Source organism: Choristoneura fumiferana, chromosome Z (genome assembly GCF_025370935.1).
Source record: "Choristoneura fumiferana chromosome Z, NRCan_CFum_1, whole genome shotgun sequence".
NCBI lineage: Eukaryota > Metazoa > Arthropoda > Insecta > Lepidoptera > Tortricidae > Choristoneura > Choristoneura fumiferana.
In genome coordinates this window covers 2,389,569-2,411,260 of record NC_133472.1, presented here as the reverse complement: position 1 = coordinate 2,411,260, position 21,692 = coordinate 2,389,569, and the positions used below count along the sequence as shown (strand labels likewise).

General features: G+C 40.1%; 1 protein-coding gene across 1 annotated transcript in view; it reads right to left on the bottom strand.

The window, feature by feature from the left end:
- Positions 1 to 4,883: 4,883 nt before the first annotated feature.
- Positions 4,884 to 21,692, bottom strand: part of LOC141437289 (uncharacterized) — a 36,230-nt gene continuing 19,421 nt past the window's right edge. The window contains exons 2-4 of the mRNA XM_074100596.1: positions 8,602 to 9,021; positions 7,774 to 7,966; positions 4,884 to 6,788 (exon numbers count right to left, since the gene is read on the bottom strand). Of these exons, the coding sequence (XP_073956697.1) occupies positions 6,635 to 6,788; positions 7,774 to 7,966; positions 8,602 to 9,021 (767 nt within the window). The 3' untranslated portion in view covers positions 4,884 to 6,634. The remainder of the gene's footprint in view (positions 6,789 to 7,773; positions 7,967 to 8,601; positions 9,022 to 21,692) is intronic.

Here is a 21,692-nt window from a genome sequence, read left to right as displayed (position 1 = left end):
TTTTAGCCCGAGTAAAGCTCGGTCGCCCAGGTACTACATTTTAAGCTACCTAATTACCAACTCCCTGACCACTTAAAAACAGCGGAGATTTTATCAAATTTTATTGGTGATTTCTTATCTCGCTCACCGCTCCGCTGCCTCGCTCCGCTCCAGTGGACAGGCAGCCTTAGACTGCGTTTCTACCAAAGATGAGCGAGGATGTGTTGAGAGGAATATGTTTTTCAGGAACCAATAGAAATTCTTCATTTACACATCCTCGCACAGCACATCTCTGGTGGAAACAGCTGAGCGGAGCGAGGCGAGTCAAAGTCAAAGTCAAAGTTAAAGTCAAAGTCAGTCAAAGTCAAAGTCAAAGTCAAAGTCAAAGTCAAAGTCAAAGTCAAAGTCAAAGTCAGTCAAAGTCAAAGTCAAAGTCATAGTCAAAGTCAAAATATCTTTATTCAATTTAGGCTATAACAAGCACTTATGAATGTCAAAAAAAATCTACCACCGGTTCGGAAAAACCTCTGCTGAGAAGAATCCGGCAAGAAACTCAACGAGGTAAATGAAGCGTTCCTATTGGTTCATGAAAAACATATTCCTCTGAACCCATTCTCGCACATCTTTGGTTAAAACGGAGCCCTGGTCTCCTGTGAACCTTTCGTGTGCAAACCCGCGCTCTTGGCTGTTTCACCGGGGAACCCTAAAAAGTTAAACAACAGATAAAAGCATGAAATGACACGGGACCTGACAAAGCATTTCAATCAGCCCGTTAACATTAATATTCTAGCATTATGTAAATAATCCCGCCATTTCGAGCTGACGCTACTGCTATTTGCATTTTGATGCCTCTCAGCGCTTCAAGCGCTGAGTTGCGAGCCTCTTGTTTTCGCGTGTGGACCATGAGCTTAAAATTAGCCATTTTATCTCATAGTTCATATAGCCACTCGGGCTGGTACGGCGAGGGTGGAATGACATGTCGAGGGGAAAATGGGTTAATGCTCGAGTTTTACACTTTTCACTTCGATTGCGAGGAGATGAAATAACAACAGCAGAGGAAACTTTGTTCTCTTACTAAGTAAACTCCAATTCAATAGAATCTGACAATCCTGTAGACACTTCCATCCTACTAATATAAACACCGGGCTGCCTAAGGCTTTGTGATGTGACTATTATTCTTTTTTGATTCCTTTTAGATGATAATTGCAACAACAGGGAGATATATAATCAAGTGTGCCCACGATAGGGTGTCTTAAATATGTAGAAAATTGACAGATTCTATTGAATTGTACTTTAGGTACCTTTTATTTTTTCTGTGTTGCTAATTCATACTAATATTATAAATGCGAAAGTGTGTTTGTCCGTCTTTCACTCCGTAACGGAGCGACGATTTTTGGCATAGAGTTAGTTTATGGGCCCGAGAGTGACATAGGCTACTTTATATCCCGGAAAAATGCTCAGTTCCCGAGGGAACAGCGCGCGATAACCGAACACGACGCGGCCGGAGCCGCGGGCAAAAGCTAGTATAATTATAAATATTTCGTTGTATTAATTTATTTAATTGATTTTTAATTTTATACAAATTAAAAATTATGCAAAAAATATGTAGAACATTTTTTGTTTCTGGCTGTTAACACCTGATGGTCTTAGACGAACGTCCACCAACGAGATGGACGGACGACCTGGTTAAAGCCGCGGGTTCACGGTGGATACAGGCCGCTGCCAACTCCAATCGAAGTGACTGGAGGTCTGGAGGTCCTATCGTACCTTCGGTAGAACAAAGGCGTAATTCCACTTTATTTTCATTTTCTCATTTATAGAATTTTGCCCTTGGAGGCTTGTAGTTGCTGCTGAAGGTACGATGCTCATTTTGCCCTTGGAGGCTTGTAGTTACTGCTGAAGGTACGATGCTCATTTTGCCCTTGAAGGCTTGTAGTTACTGCCGAAGGTACGATGCTCATTTTGCCCTTGGAGGCTTGTAGTTGCTGCTGAAGGTACGATGCTCATTTTGCCCTTGGAGGCTTGTAGTTGCTGCTGAAGGTACGATGCTCATTTTGCCCTTGGAGGCTTGTTCGTACTGCCGAAGGTACGATGCTCATTTTGCCCTTGGAGGTTTGTTCGTAGTGCCGAAGGTACGATGCTCATTTTGCCCTTGGAGGCTTGTAGTTACTGCTGAAGGTACGATGCTCATTTTGCCCTTGGAGGCTTGTCGTTACTGCCGAAGGTACGATGCTCATTTTGCCCTTGGAGGCTTGTTGTTACTGCCGAAGGTACGATGCTCATTTTGCCCTTGGAGGCTTGTAGTTACTGCCGAAGGTACGATGCTCATTTTGCCCTTGGAGGCTTGTAGTTGCTGCTGAAGGTACGATGCTCATTTTGCCCTTGGAGGCTTGTAGTTACTGCCGAAGGTACGATGCTCATTTTGCCCTTGGAGGCTTGTAGTTACTGCCGAAGGTACGATGCTCATTTTGCCCTTGGAGGCTTGTAGTTGCTGCTGAAGGTACGATGCTCATTTTGCCCTTGGAGGCTTGTTGTTACTGCCGAAGGTACGATGCTCATTTTGCCCTTGGAGGCTTGTCGTTACTGCCGAAGGTACGATGCTCATTTTGCCCTTGGAGGCTTGTCGTTACTGCCGAAGGTACGATGCTCATTTTGCCCTTGGAGGCTTGTTGTTACTGCCGAAGGTACGATGCTCATTTTCGCCCTCGGAGGTTTGTAGTTACTGCTGAAGGTACGATGATCATTTTTAGATTTTTAGACAATTATGCCCTTGTCCTTGTACAGTCAAGGAAACTGAAATACATCCAAGGGTGGAACCTTTTCACAATCAATTTTGCTATGATTTCTTTGGCAAATGTACAAAGCACAAAGGTTCCATGGCACGTGATTCAGTTTCCTTGACCGTACTATCGAAGGTACGCTATGTCCAACAGTGGACTTACAGCTGAAAATATTGGCAGTATTTTATAGACGTAAGGTCTCAGTGCACGCCATGCTAGTACCCAGTAGATGACATCTGACCTGACTGGGACAGTGTCGAGCACTCACACGTTCACCTTATCCATAATTGTATATACGAACTCATGTTGTCCCCGTGTGGTGTCGGGTTAGAATTTACAGCTCTCCATTTCTTCCGTGGATGTCGTAAGAGGCGACAAAGGATATAGGTTAAGGTATACCGCAGGCGACAGGCTAGCAACCTGTCACTATTTGTACCTTTTTTTTGTAGAACTTTAAACCTAAAATTGCGAAAAGTGGCTCCGAAGCGGTAACGTTTCGTGTGCTCTGCCCACTGATGGATTAAAATGGCTCTGCCAACCCCATTTGGGAATACCAATACAGGCGTGATGTTTGTGTGTGTGTGTGTGTGTCTGGAACTCATGTTTGACGCATAAAATTATTTTCATCTTTATCTTTATCTTCCACAGTGAAAATTGTAGAGCTCCAGCGCTGCACCGCTTTGCGCCCCGGGCCGCGCCCCCAATTTGTGGCGCTCCGTGATTGCCCGGCTTGTTTAAGTCTCCATTAAACTGTAATTGGACTGTTTTGAACTCCAATCCGCCGTTCGAGTGCTTTCGGATTGTGCGGTATTCGTAGGGCGCTTTGTACGGAGCGTATGTTACTGTTAGGTTTACTGTTTCGTTTTTGACGTTAACGAGAACCGATTGAATGTACTCGTACACAATGGTGTTTTGTACAATTTTGTACTTAGAGTCCTTAATCAAAAATGTTTTTTAGTTATTCCGTCAGTTAAAAATTGGAAACTTGACACTGGTGATATGACCACGTCTTAAAACCATCTTCTCGATTAAATATTGCTCGCTCTTCTCCAGTCGTCTCGGGATCATGGTGCATACAACTGTGACGAAATATCGAGCTTCTCTAAAATCTATGGTAGGTACATACGTGTAACAAAACCCGAATTTAAGTCATAATGTTTTGATTGTGTCATCGATTTGTGTTTGAGTAATTTTGAATTTATTGTAGGTATGTATGTGCACAAGGAAAATAAAGTAAAAGTCCGAGTCCTCGACATGCTGCCCAATGCCCAATAGATGACACCCTGTCATCTTTATTGCTAAATGACATGACAACTATTGGGACTCATGATTATATCAAGGATAGGGGACATTTGGAAATAATTCCGTTCCTCTACTAGAATAGTGAATTTACTGTGTTAAAATAGTACATTACTACAGAGGCCGGGAAAGAAAGGCTTGTAGGCCGCGTATAGACGGTCGAGTGCAGCGAGCAAGTTCTGTCACGTCGAGGCTTGTATAGTGCTTTTCTCAAACATGCACTGAAATAAATAAAAACGTGCTTGTGAGTAAAAGTAATTGTGTTAAATACTTAATGTGATGTAGATTATTAAATAGCACTGTTCGGTATATCGGTATATCGGACGCCGATACGATATCGGGGCAAGTAAAATGTATAAAATATGATCCGATATCGGATCGGATAATTTAAAAGACAGGTACATATTGCATACATTTTACTGGCCCCGATACCGTATCGGCGTCCGATACTGATATTGGATCGGATAATCTGAAATCGCTCTAAATCTATTTTCTTGGTTCTGGCTTCTTGTTTGTGTCTGTATTGTTTCTCTTTCAATCAAGAGCGTTTATACCTGCTGAGCTGGCAACGTTGCATTTTGTTGGCAACGCAATGCTTATTAACGGTTTTTAAAGAAAATAAAAGTATCACTCATAAATATTGCAGTAGACACATTAACTTTTATATTAAGAACAAATCTATCAGACCACATTTTTAATTTCATTCATTTTTTATGGAATAATCGAAAAAACTAACTAAAATGTAACGTTGCCAGCTCAGCAGGTATAAACGCTCTTTAATGTAAATAAAACAACGATTTAAAAACATTTCGCTTTAATTTTAATAATCACGATTTCTATTCCTACATTATTTTTACAACGTGATCTAAGGGCGGTTCTGGACTGCTGTTTTTTTTCTGTAAATATTGTGCTTATTTATTGTACAGATGGATCAACATATTTGCATCATTTAAGCATGTCAATCGCATTGCAGGTATCGAGTGCTCGTAAATGTCCTAAATATGGACGCTCACTTTAAAAATATTTAATTGTAATAATTCATTTATTACCAGAACAATACATATAGGCCCAAATTAAACTAAATACATACAAATAAATCATCACATTTTTCATTGAAATTCCTAATATATTTATTGGTTGAAGTATTTTAATAACAAGCATCTACGAGTTATTACTTTTAAGTTTTACGTACTACGTTTAAATTACAAATGACTAGGAAATATTGCACATAATACAAAATAACATTTAAATTAACATACATATTGATAAACTTAGGATTTATTTCAATCACTACATTACCTACTAAACGATGGCCTTACATTTAATTTTTTTTACAAATTAATTATATTACTCCTTATTGTTAAACTTTCTACTTATTATTAATCAAACATTGTAAGGTGTATGTCCGAGTGTTCGACACGCTAATATTTTCCATCGCTAGTGCCATAACATTAAAGATGCCAACTACTGGGGCAGTGACGAACACTGGTACATTTACCTTATTCTTATAACAAAAGCCTAAATACCTGATACAACTCTATTTCTAGGGCTGGTAGGTAGGACGTGTCAGATATTTTTACAGATGACTGTACATATATGTCGGCGCTTAATTATTATTTAATTACCGGGTGTGACCTCAACAACATTAGTTCAGCGACTTTTAAAACTAATGGAGTCTTTGAATTTTCCTTTTTTCATACAAATTAAATAATTAATGTACGCCATCCTAGAGCACAATTGATGTCGCCTGTCACGCTACAAACATCAAGCATTTACTTTGCTTCTTCGAATATACTTAAAAGTGTAATAAAAATTAACAAACGAATTATTTTTAAAAGTCGCTGAACTAATGTTGATCAGTTCAATGAGTATGATCTATATTTTAATTATTTGCTCATATTACAGGCCACACCCGGTATATATAATATATTATACATATGTTTCATCGTACGGAACCTTCCTCACGCGAATTCGACTCGCACTTGTTTTTTTAAACTTGTTTCACGGACACATTAATGGTACCAACTACACTAAATATTATATTTTTTTAATGATACGTCTCTACAATCATCTCTTAACACATTTTTTTCTAAAGGCTTGATATCATTGAGAGAAAAAATGTTACTTTTTTACATTGGAAGTCGTAGGGCGAATTATTTTGATCTGAGGTCGTATTGTATTGCATTCACCGTCTCTTTGTACCCTCATTTTATACCGTGCGAGAGAAAGTAGTAAAAACGATTCGCTATTCTAAAACGATCCGATTCCAAGAAGTTCGTATCGTTCCTTCCCTCTGACACTTTATAAAGTCAAAGTCAAAGTCAATATCTTTATTCAATTTAGGCTATAACAAGCACTTATGAATGTCAAAAAAAATCTACCACCGGTTCGGAAAAACCTCTGCTGAGAAGAATCCGGCAAGAAACTCAACGAGTTATACTATTTAATACGAGAGTGAGAGGGATAGTACGATACGATCTTCGAATTTCGGAGTAGGCCCTCTGGTCCATCGAGCGCCACAACGTAATGCCACTGCACAATTTTATCTAAACTAAACTTTAGTTTTGCCGTTCAGCTCACAGATGGCAGTGCATGTAGGTGGGATAGGGCGGTAGCAGAGCGCAAGCGAGTGGCAGCGCGTGCGCCGGTAACTCGCGCTCAGTGGCGCCGTTAGCGGCCTGTGCGCGAAGCTGCTCGAGTCGAAGCTGGTTCTGTCGCTTCCATTTTGTTCTAGAACAATAAAGCTAGGTTCGAGAACTTCATTTACGAGTATGTATCCTTACTGGTGAATGGGCCAATCAACTGTTTTACCCACGCTAATCTGTCCGCGACATTTTTCAAACAATTCCATGTTTTTGTAAGTAAACATGTTTTTTCTGTAATTTAATAGATGGTGTACATGAATACATGCCATCCTACGTAAGTTCAACCTATTAAACCGTGAAATATCTTGTTGGAAGTACGATTTTTTTTGTAACGCCAGAGACAGCCCCAAGTGTCGGTGAAATAGTTGATTGGCCCAAATACGAAAGCAACTCTGTATGGATATAGTTTAAAGGCCTTCGCACCTTAAATCCCGCACGGCGCTGGACCAGACTTTTGGGTTTTGACTTTTTGCAAGCACTTTACAATTAGAAAGAAAGAAGAAACATTTATTTATAACAGCAATAACACATACTAGTTAGTGTCTTTCTCAGCATACTACACACGGACACACTCGAACACACACACACATACATAATGATAAGGACTGCTATTTTCTTATTTTTAGTTCTGTTAAGTTATAGGAGTACATATGATGTTCTCTCTATTCTAATCCTTTTGACAAGTGTTGTGGGATTATGTTGTTGCTAGATTTCAGCACATTTATTGACCTCTTGGAAGAGCTCCGACTGCTGAAATACAGGTTTACACCTAGTTTGGCAGCTGTGGCCCACTTTATTTAGGATTTTGTCTGGTTACTACATATATTAGTCTAAGATACTTGTGCCTTTTTATGGAAATAAAGAATTATTATTATTATACAAAGTTTAGAAAAATACAAACAAAAATACGTAGATGCCGTTATAAAAAGTTATCTGCGCGTATCGCTGAATTACGAAGTTATCACCCTTGCACCATTGCAACACCAACAAACGGCGCGCGGCGCTCAAAACACACTAAATCAGGAAGTGATGAATACTAGGAGACCCCTATGCTTTATAATATAACTCACCGTCGGTTTTGGTACCACGTCTTGACCTGCGTCTCGCTGAGGCTGAGCGCGTCAGCGACGTCCCCGCGATCAGCCACGCTCAGGTACTTCTGGCAGCGGAACTTGCGCTCGAGGTACGCGAGCTGCGCGTGCGTGAACGCGGTGCGCCGGCGGCGAGGCTTGCGGGCGGAGCTGCCGCGGGATGGCTGGCGGTCTGAAAGAAGACTCAGTTTGACCGTCTGGATAGCAGAGTACGGGGAGTAATGGTGATTTTCCCCCGGCGAGGTGAGACGAGACGAGGCGAGACGAGAATTGAAATGCCCACCGCGAGCCGCCGCGGGGCGCCGCCATACAAATTTCAATTCTCGTCTCGCCTCGTCTCGTCTCATCTCGCCGGGGGAAATCACCTTAAGAGGCTACCAAGCTTGAGATTCCAGGGTCGATACCCGGTCGGGGCAGTTATTTTACGTTTATATTTCAATAACTGAGATTCATACGATGATAATAAAATTGTTACAAAGATTGGTTAGTAATAAGTGCTTACATTTAGAGTTAGTTTATAATAAAAATATTTATTTGTTAATCGGTAAGTAGGCCACAAAGGGCTTTTATACATGTCACTTTTTTAAACTACCAGCGCTTTTGGGAAGACCATCATTGCCAAGAAGAATGCGCCGCAAAAAACTTGGCAGAATTACTTTTGGTAATTAATTCAACTACAAAAGCTAACATAACAAAGTAAATTAAAAATAAAAATACACAGGGATGTATGGGGTCCCGTAGTTACAAATCTAAGTCTAAACCATCGGAACCTATATCAGCTATCAAAATGAACAAACAGACTATCACCTGTTTCCTGAGTGTCACGTTGCGACCCTCCCGCCATGACAGATGCGAAGCCAGCCAGCAGCTGACTCTGGAACGATCCCTTCGACAAATCCATCGTCCGGCCATACACACTCTCCGAAATAACAAAACCATCGTCATCCTTCTTCCCCTCGCCTTCCGAGCGATACAAATGAAAGAGATCACCATTGTACAATTTCAGACGCTCGTTATATTCTTCCTCTTTGAAAGGGGAGTTGAAGTTTGCTGGTATTCGGTTGTAGTCGATTGGCGTGGAGCGGTCTGTGTCTGTGTCCTTTTTGTCGGCGATGTCGTCGAAAGCGACGGGCTTGGGGGTGGAAGTGTCGCTCCGGTTGTCACCGACTGAAATGTCGTCATCGGCGTCAGTTTGGCTGGCTTGATCTTGGTCGTCTATGTGGACTTCTGTGGAGAAAAATTATGGTTTAATAACCTAACCCACAGAAAAAATGGCAAACCAGCATCGTCATTTCTGAGAATATCTCAAAAACATTGTAGCCGATTTTAATGAAATACAGGGTGGCCCATTTAGATTGGTCAGTATGGGAAAGTCGAAACTATAAGACATACGAAGATCTGTTCTTAGGAACCATGTCATCGATTTTAATAACAAGAAAAACTACATTCATTCATTTCAAAGAAACTTCATCCCAGCCTATATACGTCCCACTGCTGGGCACAGGCCTCCTCTCAGAACAAGAGGGCTTCGGCCATAGTTCCCACGTGGGCCCAGTGCGGATTGGGAACTTGACAAAGAAACTTGTACTTACTCAACTCGGGAATCGAACCCGGACGTTTCATAAACTTTACATTATTAAATTATTATCGTGTTTCATAGTAACATCTATTGCTTATGACTTACACTATCGATATCCAAATACAAATAATGTAAGTTTTTTTTTTTTTCAAAATAACTTGGTTCGATTCCCGTACTGATAACAAGTTTTTTTTTTAATATTTGTATGCAGTTTTTCTTATTACTAAAATCGATGACATGGTACTTCTCCAGGCCAAATGTTGTCTGTCGCATCAATGATGAGATAAAAGTTGTAAAAACAGTGCGCCATTGTCCACAATTAACAAAATTAACTTTCGCGCCATCTATCGACAAGTGGGCGAAGTACAAAGAGATTAAAGTTCGCACTTAGGCCGGGAGCACAAAGGGCACAGACGAGTTTTTAAAAAGGGAACGGCTGCACTAATTAGAGCCTCGGGGCGCGGTTTGAAAGCTGAATGGTTTACAACTGTGGCATCTTTTAATTTGTGAGTGAATGGGCTTTATGGCGCCAGGTAATGGGGACGAAGCACTTAGCCCGGGAGCTTTTCCTTTTTAAGTAAAATTATAAGTCTATAGTCGCGGTGACCTGAGCATGGTAACAAATAATTATGATATTTAGGTACACACGAAGAGCATAATTATATTAATGATTTTCCATCGGGAAAAGTCAGAGCTCAATCGGAATGTGACAGCACAGCACCCGAAGTGTGAATCAAATTATTGTATGAAATGAGCGACATTTTTATACCCATTAAATATTAGTAGTATTAGAGGCTGTTTCACCATCCATTGATTAGTGTTAACTGGCGGTTAGGTGTGATGCCGTCTCCGTCTATTCGAACAAAACAAATATATGGATGGGTACTGAAACTTTCCGATAAAATACGATCGCAAAACATTATTCACTATATCTGTACGGGCTTTTTCAAAAAACGTGTAGGTACCTTTTTTTGCAAAATGTATTTATTTTTTTCATACAAATTTTATGAGTCAGTTTTGTGACGCTCATGCCGAATGCATAAAAAAACCGGTCACAAACTGATATTTTTGATTGGGACATTTTTTAAACCATATTTTATACAAAATTAAAAAAGGGCACAATTTTATTGTGAAAATGCCCGTACATATACGCTCAAAAATCATAACTCTCCTTCAGCCGGTCGAGTAAAAATCTTTTAAGTATCTTTTTCTATGTAAACACAGCCCTCTCTTTAAGAACGCCGTAATTTGCGTGCCCTCTTGCGTCCCTGTCTAATGACATCTTCGGCCTAATTCGAGCGGAAACACCCGAACATGCTCACGACGAAGGTTCAGGGGTGTCAACGCAGGGCGCTAGCTTTTAGCGCATTCGGTTCGATCAAGTTTTCCTTGTACCTCGTTGCCATGGTTACGTCCCATAGACAACTCTAATACCATGAGTGATTTGTTTTCTGTGGTTAAAATGAGGGCAATCGTTTTTTTGTCTCACTAGATGGCGCACTGTTGCGTGAGGTTTTTAATTGTGGCTTTCAGAGTTTGTTATTACGGACGTTAAAACAAAGTTTAGATTAAAATCATATTTAATACACCTTAAAACCGTACCATAAAAATATCTAGCAACCACAGTGTTGCTTAGTCCCGTTTTGTTCGGAAAAAAGGGAGGACAAAAGTTTCCGAAAGACAAAACTGTCTCAAAACACAGACATTCATTGCCCCGTAACGCATAATTGCCATAATTAATTTCAGGTAATGCAAAATATTCACAAAATTATTCTAATCATAAACAAACCCGCGTAGCTCACCCAAAAACTATGAGATTTGACATTTCGTAGACCTCACGCTACACTAGCGCCTCTAGCGGCGAATTCATTCGCGATAGCCCTCATTCATGGAGCTTACATTTTTGTTGTAGTTACAAGTCCATTATTTTATGGATTATCTCCTAATGATCCAGTAATATTAGGAGATTCACTTCGGAATGAGGATAATAAGCTGGAAAATCGTATATAGCTTCATTTTGGTGTCCAAATGTTGTCTCAAAAGTCTCATAAAATCTCGCGTCCACGTCGTAAGTTCATCATCTCAGCCTATATATGTCCCACTGCTCGGCACAGGCCTCCTCTCAGAACAAGAGGGCTTGGGCCATAGTTCCCACGCGGGCCCAGTGCGGATTGGGAACTTCGCACGCACCATTGAATTGCTTCGCAGGTTTGTGCAGGTTTCCTCACGATGTTTTCCTTCACCGCTCGTGGTAAACTTCAAATGTAATTCCGCACATGAATTTCGAAAAACTCAGAGGTGCGAGCCGGGGTTTGAACCCACGACCCTCTGCTTGAGAGGCGATAGGTCAAACCACTAGGCCACCACGGCTTCTCGTAAGTTAATGAATGTAAAATGTCAAAAAGGTCGGTTTTCGCTATTATCTCGGTTTCTATAGCTCCAATGATTTAAGATCACTTTATAGTACAAAATTGTAGAGCAATCAATTTGGAACAAATATTGTGTTGAAAAATTTTTCGTACGTCTAACCCTTTTTGGGGTAAATTTCAAATGTAATTCCGCACATATGAATTTCGAAAAACTCAGAGGCGCGAGCCGGGGTTCGAACCCACGACCCTCTGCTTGAGAGGGTCCACCACGAGCTTTGCGGTGAAGGAAAACATCGTGAGGAAACCTGCACAAACCTGCGAAGCGATTCAATGGTTCGTGCGAAGTTCCCAATCCGCACTGGGCCCGCGTGGGAACTATGGCCCAAGTTCTCTTGTTCTGAGAGGAGGCCTGTGCCCAGCAGTGAGACGTATATAGGCTGGGATGAAGAACCCTTGGGGTAGAGGGCAGAGAGCCCGCAGCGCTCAGCCATACTGACTGATGCAGGTTCAACCGTGAATCTCAATGAATAAAACTTGTATAAAGTTTTAAGTAATACGGTATTTGACTATTTTGTATACGTTTTATAAATTAAAACTACACAATACCTGTTATCGATTGGAAAGACAATTTTTAAGCTACCTTTACAAATAACAAAGTTATAAAGGTTTGAAATTCAAGATTAGACAGACAAAGACATACTGGCATGTGACGTCACACGCCAGTACCGCCATTCTTGCTACATAGAGAAAAGCGTTTGAGAAAGAGACAGGTATATAGATTTTTAAAAAAATCACTATAAAACCAATTTTCAACCGATTTAAATTTTCTATTCGCTAAACACTATCTGTATGTCTATATTTTCATAATAATATTAAGATATGGCAAAATCAGGAGTTGTCAAAATAAATACCGTATTGAAATTTATAATAATTATATAGTTTTTTTTAACTTGCAATGTGAGTGAGGTTCCAAAATTTGCAAATCATTTTTCAAATTTCATCTTATTAAGTGCGCTAAGACCCCGTCCGGCCCGGTCCACTCAGTGTTAATCGTACTTTAGTATGGCGTCAAATATCGCGCGGCAGGTCATGAGTTTTTGAATGACAAAAATTAGAAGTTTTCCATCGTGTACACGTTACATTTTTGAAATACGAAGCAAATAACCAACCAGCCTTTTTTTTTTATTCGACTGGTTGGAAAACGAGCAAATGGGTCTCCTGATGGTAAGAGATCACCACCGCCCATACAAATGAATTTATTATTATTATTTACAATTATTATTATAAACATCTGCATCTGGGTATTGCAGATGCGTTGCCAACCTAGAGGCCTAAGATGGGATACCTCAAGTGCCAGTAATTTCACCGGCTGTCTTACTCTCCACGCCGAAACACAACAGTGCAAGCTCTGATGCTTCACATCAGGATTAGCGAGCAAGATGGTGGTAGCAATCCGGGCAGACCCTACACAAGGTCCTACCAACTGCGCCAACCTATCTTGAGCCGCCGCGCTTCGCCCCTATCCTTTTGACTTACGGAACCTGATAATAATATTCTCGTAACGTACTTGGCAACCCTACGTTACAAGGATCACGACAGAAAGGGGGCCGAATTAAAAAAATACAGTTATTTAACGATGTTGGTGATTTATAAAACTGGCCAAGTGCTCAGTGCCGAGTGACTATATCTACAGGCGGGCCATAACGAAATTCGAATATCGAAGTTCGTATCGTACCGTCCCTCTCACGTTCCTATATCAAGTTCCATAAAAAAATATGTAAGAATAAATTACACATTACATTATTTTATATTTTTATAGAGACTGTATGCTGCAGACACACTGTGTAAACAGTTTTAGAGGGCTATGTGCAAACAAAACTGTGTAAAAATAATGTAAAATAAATACTTTTTCACCTCAGCAGCTCAAACAGGCAGGTTTTGCTATGAAGAATCAGTGAGCAAAATCTAATTTTCTCATATAAAATAATCTCAGACAAAGTAACTTTTTAATTATTTTTTTTAAATTCTGAGTGTTGGGCCTACTCACTGAATTCCAAATATTTGAACTTTACTTTGATCTGTCATTTCACTTCAACACGACGAGACGACACGAGAGATTGGATCAAATGTGTTGATTACAATCTTAAATTAAATTTATGGTATTAAAAATATATCGCCACCTAATAAATTACATGACAACGAAATATTTCCAAAATGTAAATTTTCCCGATCTTTTAAAAAAGTATGCAACCTCGTTGCACGAAAGCCGCTACTCTTGTTTTTTTTTTATAAAAGAATTCCGTATACTGCCTCTACAGTTGGAATAAATACCTATTTGAAATTGAATGAATTTGTGAAAAAACTGTAATAGAAATCTAAAGAAATTTAACGGTTTAATTAATAACATTTATCATAAATTATACGTTTATTGTTCAACCTTTTTAATAACCCAAAGATGAGGATTTTTGTAGTATTAAAAAATAGGTATGACATATTTTACAAGAAGTTCTAAATTTAAATTACAATGCATGTAATGAGTATGAGATTTGTATTGTACCTACTGGACACTTTTTTATGGTTTTTAATATTATTATTATATTTGTTTCTTAATAATCGGATCATATTTAAAAAAATGTGTTTGTTTTGTAAACAGGTAGGTATATATGTGGTTTTATTCTTATGTTACATTTAAATTATGTTCTCGCTGCCGAGGTGAAAAATTGTATGTGTCACACGAGACCAAAGTTTTTTTGCATCTCGTGTGTTTGAATCCCTTATTGCTCTCAGGATTCTAACCTAGAATAACTCGTTCACGCTCGTGATCAATTATAGAATCCTTCGCTTACTCGGGATTCAAAATCAACACTCGCAACAAAAAACAACATTGCTCTCTTGTTGCACAAATAACTATTTCATTCATTCATTTCATTCACTCTCGTATTTAGTGTCAGAGGGACGGAACGACACGAACTTCGATTTTCGAATTTCGTAGTAGGTTTTTTTCGCCGCAGGGCCAGCTCACTAAGCCAACAGAATGTAAGTATGTATGTATGAAAAACTCTATCTTCACACAAATGTGAGACCATTCAAGTTTTAATGAATCGCGTGCTTGAATTGAATAAGGCAAAGACCTGTAAAGAACGCGCGAGAAGTATTATCATTATACCCCGCTCGCTCTAAATACAGATAAAAAGCCGTGGTGGCCTAGTGGTTTGACCTATCGCCTCTCAAACAGAGGGTCGTGGGTTCAAACCCCGGCTCGCACCTCTGAGTTTATCCAAATTCATGTGCGGAATTACTTTTGAAATTTACCACGAGCTTTGCGGTGAAGGAAAACATCGTGAGGAAACCTGCACAAACCTGCGAAGCAATTCAATGGTGCGTGTGAAGTTCCCGATTCGCACTGGGCCTGCGTGGGAACTATAGCCCAAGCCCTCTTGTTCTGAGAGGAGGCCTGTGCCCAGCAGTGGGACGTATATAGGCTGGGATGATGAATACCAGATAGGTTAGCATTATTTCGTCTAAGCAACCTAACCACCAAAAAGTTGGATAACTCCCGTCTTTGACACTTCAAAGTTCAAATTCTCAAAAACGGCTATAAAACATGTCTAAAAACCCTCGCTAGAAAACTTGCAATCAAATTTAAAAAACCGCATTCAAATCGGTTCAATCGTTTAAGAGCTACGGTGCCACAGCCAGACAGACAGGCACACACACACACACACAGACATACAGACACACAGACACACATAGGGGTCAAACTTTTAACACCCTTTCGCGTCGGGGGTTAAAAAAACATACACCCGAATTGAGAACCTCCTCCTTTTTTGAAGTCGGTTGAAAATCAATGTGTTGCACACAACATTGCACACAAGCTTACTTAGCCTGGTCATTCTACAGTTTTTTTGGAAATAATTCGATATAAGCTCCGGATATAAGGCTAATATTTTGTATACGGCTTTTACGTGTTATTTTAGGAACAGCTTTAATTTCGAATCCACCAAAATTTGGTTCCGGAAGAAGGCTGAAAAAATACCCTAAAATAGGTGCCTAATGTTATCAGTAAATTAACTGTCGAAATATGTTTGATTAATTCAGTTTTAGACCCGCAAGCTGAATCCACCAATATATCTAACAGGAAATAAAAAAAAAAACACTTAAGTGATTATATCGTATACGTAATAGCGTAATACGTCTAATTTCTATAAGGAAAAAAATAAAATGAGATTGTTTTAAGTTAAGTACATATTATCAAAAAAATGACATTTAAAGTCCAACAAGGCAAACCAAAGACACAAGAAGACATACCTAAACCGTAACTATACTTACCTTTTATGCCACTATCGTAATTAATTTTTAATTTTTACAATAGAAAATATGAGGTGTTTTTTTAAGTTCCTTTAAAAAAAATAAGTGGATTTTACATATGTCACAAAGACCATAAATGAAACTAGAAAATTATGAATTAAATGGATTAGCAATTTCGCCTGATTTTTACAGAATTATTAAATATTATTTTTTATAAAACTTTACTGTCGCGGTGATAAATGTTGGTGGATTATTGAGGAATATATTTGCAGATTATGTGACCTAATTTGTAATGCAATAAAATTGCTTATATAGCGAAGGTGTTAGTTAGGTGACTGGGATAACTGACAACCCGCTAGAGAAGCATTTTAAACCCCCCTTTTAAAAACAATGCAAACGCTTTTTATGCAGCAAGCATGGCGCTACTTGCGTGTGACGCCACAAGCAGTCAAGCAAGTATGTCTTTCTCTGTCTAATCTTGAATTTCACACCTTCATTTTAAAAATTCTCTATTCGATAAAAGGGAAAACATATACAAAATACCGTATTACGAAAGTCTAATTTAAATCATTAAATAAGGACCTTCACCACTTATGGATAAATTTTACGTGACAGATATCTGTGACGCCGTCTCTATTTGTTTTGTCCGAATAAACAGAGACGGCATCACGTTTATCTGTCACATATTTATCAATGAGCGGTGAAACAGCAGGGCTACTACGAAACTCGAAACTCGAAGTTCGTGTCATGCGATCCCTGTAACACTTATATATTTACAAATACAAATACAAATACAAAATACTTTATTTAAATAAACATAGCCAATACAAAAGAAATATCCATCAGACTCCAAACTAGGCTGAGCCTGTATCTTTGGACGTCTGCGGGGGGGGGACTTATATATTTAATACGAGAGCGAGAGAGACGGTGACGGTACGATACGAACTTCGAGTTTCGAGTTTCGTAGTAGCCCTGCAGCCCCTAAATATACAATTTAACACGTTACACATGTTCAAGAGACACAGCGAGGCGCCACTCCAGAGCGCACGCGCCGCGCACGCGCCGGCTAACAAGCGCGCGCGCAGACAACCCGCCTCATTGTCTTATAGTTTGCTCCATTTGGCTTTGAATGGAGTCAAGGGGAACTTTGTTGTGTAATTAAGTTTTTGAATGAATAAGTCAATCGGTGCTTCTGCTTGGTTTTTGTGAAGACGGGTTAAACCACTACTTGTACTAAGTATTACTTATTCTGTGGTTAAACGTGAATGGGTATAGTATAATGTATTATAATTATAAGATTGTGTTGAACATTAGCAAAATATATACTATCGATACTATTGGTATTTGGCAATAGTATCAACTTTTTTTGCCGCGATATTATCGATAGTCGAAAATACAAACTGAAATATAGATGCACAGAAAAACCAGAAAAATAAGACCAGCGCTGGGAATCGAACCCAGGTCCTCCAACCACCAACACCAATCTTAATTTGATTGCTTAATAACGATAACTCTTGTCCGGGTGAGCGGTTAGTTCCGATGGAGTGCCGAAAAGTTTCTCTAGGCTACGGCATAGATGTCGCTAGTGTCGCTGCTTAAGTGGCTAAATAAGAAACAACACAAGCTGAGATATGAGGTGCATAGGAGAAATTCGTGTCTGTATCGTTGTCCAGCGGTGGTGTAGCGGTATAGGATCTGGGTTCGATTCCCAGCGCTGGTCTTGTTTTTCTGGTTTTTTTGTGCATCTATATTTAAGTTTGTATTTTCGACATAGGTTTTACGGGATGACCGGGATGATGAAATAAAAAATACAAAAAGATTCCAAAAAACCAATCTTAACTATCGATAGTATTGAATCGACCAAGTTGCTATCGCTACCGCAACAATACTATTTAGGACTCGCATTTTAGACGCGTTACCACGCCTACCTTCCTTCGAGCTGTCATCGTTCATCCACCATTACCTCTATCATATTTCGTTTTCTAGAACTTTTTCACTGAACAACGGCACCTAACAGACACTGGCAAAATTGTCCTTTAATTAACAGAGCCATATTTAAAAATACAACAACAACCGTGCCTTCACGACAAAACTAATCTTTCGCGAAAGTCTCCAACGCATTGAGGCTACAAGGGGCACGTCTCAGGAGTTTGAGGAAGACCGCTTTCAGCTGAACTCGCGCTGGCTTGCAATCCCAAAGACATCGTACGCAATCTTTAAGATCGTTCAATGTAGGAAAATAGTAAGAAAGGATTTAAAATCTTATTCCTTGAGCATTATAGATGTGAAACTTGGTAATCAGATTTGTCAGTATATTTCAAACTCAAACTCACAACATTTATTGACAAGAAAAACACACTACATCACAACAAAAACACACACACACAAACATCACGCCTGTATTCCCAAATGGGGTAGGCAGAGCACACGAAACGTTACCGCTTCGGAGCCACTTTTAGCAATTTTAGGTTTAAAGTTTGACAAAAACGATACAATAGTGGCAGGTTGCTAGCCTGTCGCCTACAGTATACCTTAACTTTTATCCTTTGTCGCCTCTTACGACATCCACGGAAGAGATGGAGAGGTGTAATTCTAACCCGACACCACACAGTAAAAACATAAATAGGAGAAGAGAGGAAAATAAGAGATATATTGTGCTGTAGTGTGATGCCAAAAGGACTCAGCTCAGCATGTGCCGTAGCCCTGTAACCAGAGCTGCAGCGCTGGTTTTCAGCTGAACCCCGGTGAGTGCAGCCACGTAACTGAACGCGTAATTATTGCGGGAAAATAAAAAAAAACTTTATATTATATTATACATATATAAATCATGACAAATATAAGAATTATAAAATACCTATAAACATGTATATGCGTGGAAATTTGTACAAGATGATTTAAACAATAATAAGTAAAATAAAATTAGCCGTATTGCCGTAGTTTTAAGGTTTGAAGGCGTGGCGTAGCGTGGACTAATGTAGAAGTGGGAGAAGTCGTACGAGTATCAGGGAGGCCCTTTTAAGTGCGATGCCGTGGGCGGGGGCCCACTCCGCCACTGTTTGAAGGGATTTTTCGAAAATCCCACGGAAACGGGCAAGGCCTTAACCTCATTCCTATGGAGTATTGTGTAAATATAAAAATCTAGGAAATAAAAATCTAATCTGAAAAAAATGCAGGTCTAAATGTAAGCTTTTTTACCCGAGTGAGTACCTACCCGAATTATTATTTTGATGTGTTTATTTATTTATTATCCATTACAGTTTCACTACAGCATTACAATTTCAAAGTTCAACATCTCAAAAACGGTTTAACCAATTTTAATGAAACATAAAGGCGAACCACCACAGCAAGCGTTTACGTAAAAAAAACCGCATTGAAATCGGTCCGTCCGTTTGAGAGGTACCATCAGCCAAATAAGTGGTCTATCAATTTTTAAACCAGTTCCTATCAAATGAATATGTCGCTAAAGTCGAACTTTGAAATTGACAGACCCGTCTATTGGCATTATTGTTTTATGACATACAAACGATTGTCAACTTTAGGGTGGTAGAGCACATATTTGGCTGATGGTGCGATGCCACGGACAGACTTACGGACGGACAGGACGGACGGACGGACAGGCGTCAGAGATTATAACAATGAGGGGCTATCGTTTTTTGTCTCACTAGATGGCGCACTGTCGCGTGAGGTTTTTAAGTGTGGCTTTCGGAGTCTGTTATTAAGCTGTTATTACGGGCGTTAAAACAAAGTTTAGATTAAAATCACATTTAAAACCGTACCATAAAAATATCCAGCCACCACAGTGTTGCTTAGTCCCGTTTTGTTCGGAAAAAAAGGGAGGACAAAAGTTTCCGAAAGACAAAACTGTCTCAAAACATAGACATTAATTGCCCCGTAACGCATAATTGCCATAATTAATTTCAGGTAATGCAAAATATTCACAAAAAATATCTTATTATAAATAAACCCGCGTAGCTCACCCAAAAACTATGAGATTTGACATTTCGGAGACTTCACGCTACACTAGCGCCTCTAGCGGCGAATTCATTCGCGATAGCCCTCATTGATTAATATAGAGGGTGGATTTTTTTTATTGTTACTATACACATTATAGGTATCAAACGAAAGCTAACAACTCGTAATATATTTTTCTCAAAACATGCTCGGAAATGTATGCGTTAATGTCACGAAATGGAGACATGAAGTTTCTCATTTATGGCTGCCTACCACCTCCCTACATAACTTCTTGGCCTAGGCCATGAAGTATGTATGAAAATCCATTATTGTCCGCTGCTCTAACTTTTTAAATTTGCTTACTAACATTAAACTGACAAAGGAAAAATTACGAACAGCCAACCACCACTACTCTGTAAGCATTTGCGATACTGCGATGCGATGCGATGTGATATATGGATGTATGGATGGATGGATGGATGGATGGATGGATGGACGGACGGATGGATGGATGGATGGATGGACGGACGGACGGAGGGATGGACGGACGGACGGATAGATGGATGGATGGATGGATGGATGGATGGATGGACGGACGGATGGATGGACGGACGGACGGACGGAGGGATGGACGGACGGACGGATAGATGGACGGATGGATGGATGGATGGACGGACGGACGGACGGACGGACGGATGGACGGACGGATGGACGGACGGACGGACGGACGGACGGACGGACGGACGGACGGATGGACGGACGGACGGATGGATGGACGGACGGACGGATGGATGGATGGACGGATGGACGGACGGACGGACGGACGGACGGATGGATGGATGGATGGATGGATGGATGGATGGACGGACGGACGGACGGACGGATGGATGGATGGATGGATGGACGGACGGATGGATGGATGGACGGACGGACGGAGGGATGGACGGACGGACGGATAGATGGACGGATGGATGGATGGATGGATGGATGGACGGACGGACGGATGGATGGACGGACGGACGGATGATGGATGGACGGACGGATGGACGGACGGACGGATGGATGAAATATTTCCTCACATTGTTTGAGAAAAGCACTATACAAACCTCGGCCAGAACAGGGATTGCTGGACTCGTTTTATCCGGCCTCGTCTACGACTCGGCCATCTACCCCGAACTCGTCCATCAATCCCTTACTTCATGGCCTCTGCAGTAATGTACTATTATTACACTTTAAGATGTAAATAATTAAAAAAATCAAAATAATAAGTTTTAAAGTTTAAAAACCTCAAAAGAAAACACAAATCTAGCAGTCTACAACTCTTTGAACCCTTAAATATAAGTTAGAGGCGATTTAGCGACCACATGCATTGAGTTGGGAATTAAACCTTATTGACTTTGAACTAAGTCACAATTTCGATTGTAATTATTGAAAATACGATTAGCTTTAAAAATATCCTATGTGAGGTCCCCGTTTTTGGTTACATGGTAGTATGCTCCAATAAATGGAGCTTTATTAAGGGTCACGATTTTGAACGGTCCGACTAGTTTCGATCTCTTTGGAACATCTTTTATCATCATCGTTAACCAAGCTATCACGGCTTATAAACATGCTTCATTTGTCTAATTACAATGATAGGCATCATGTCGAGATGCGTCCTCTAATTCCGAGTGGATGACGAATGACCCCCG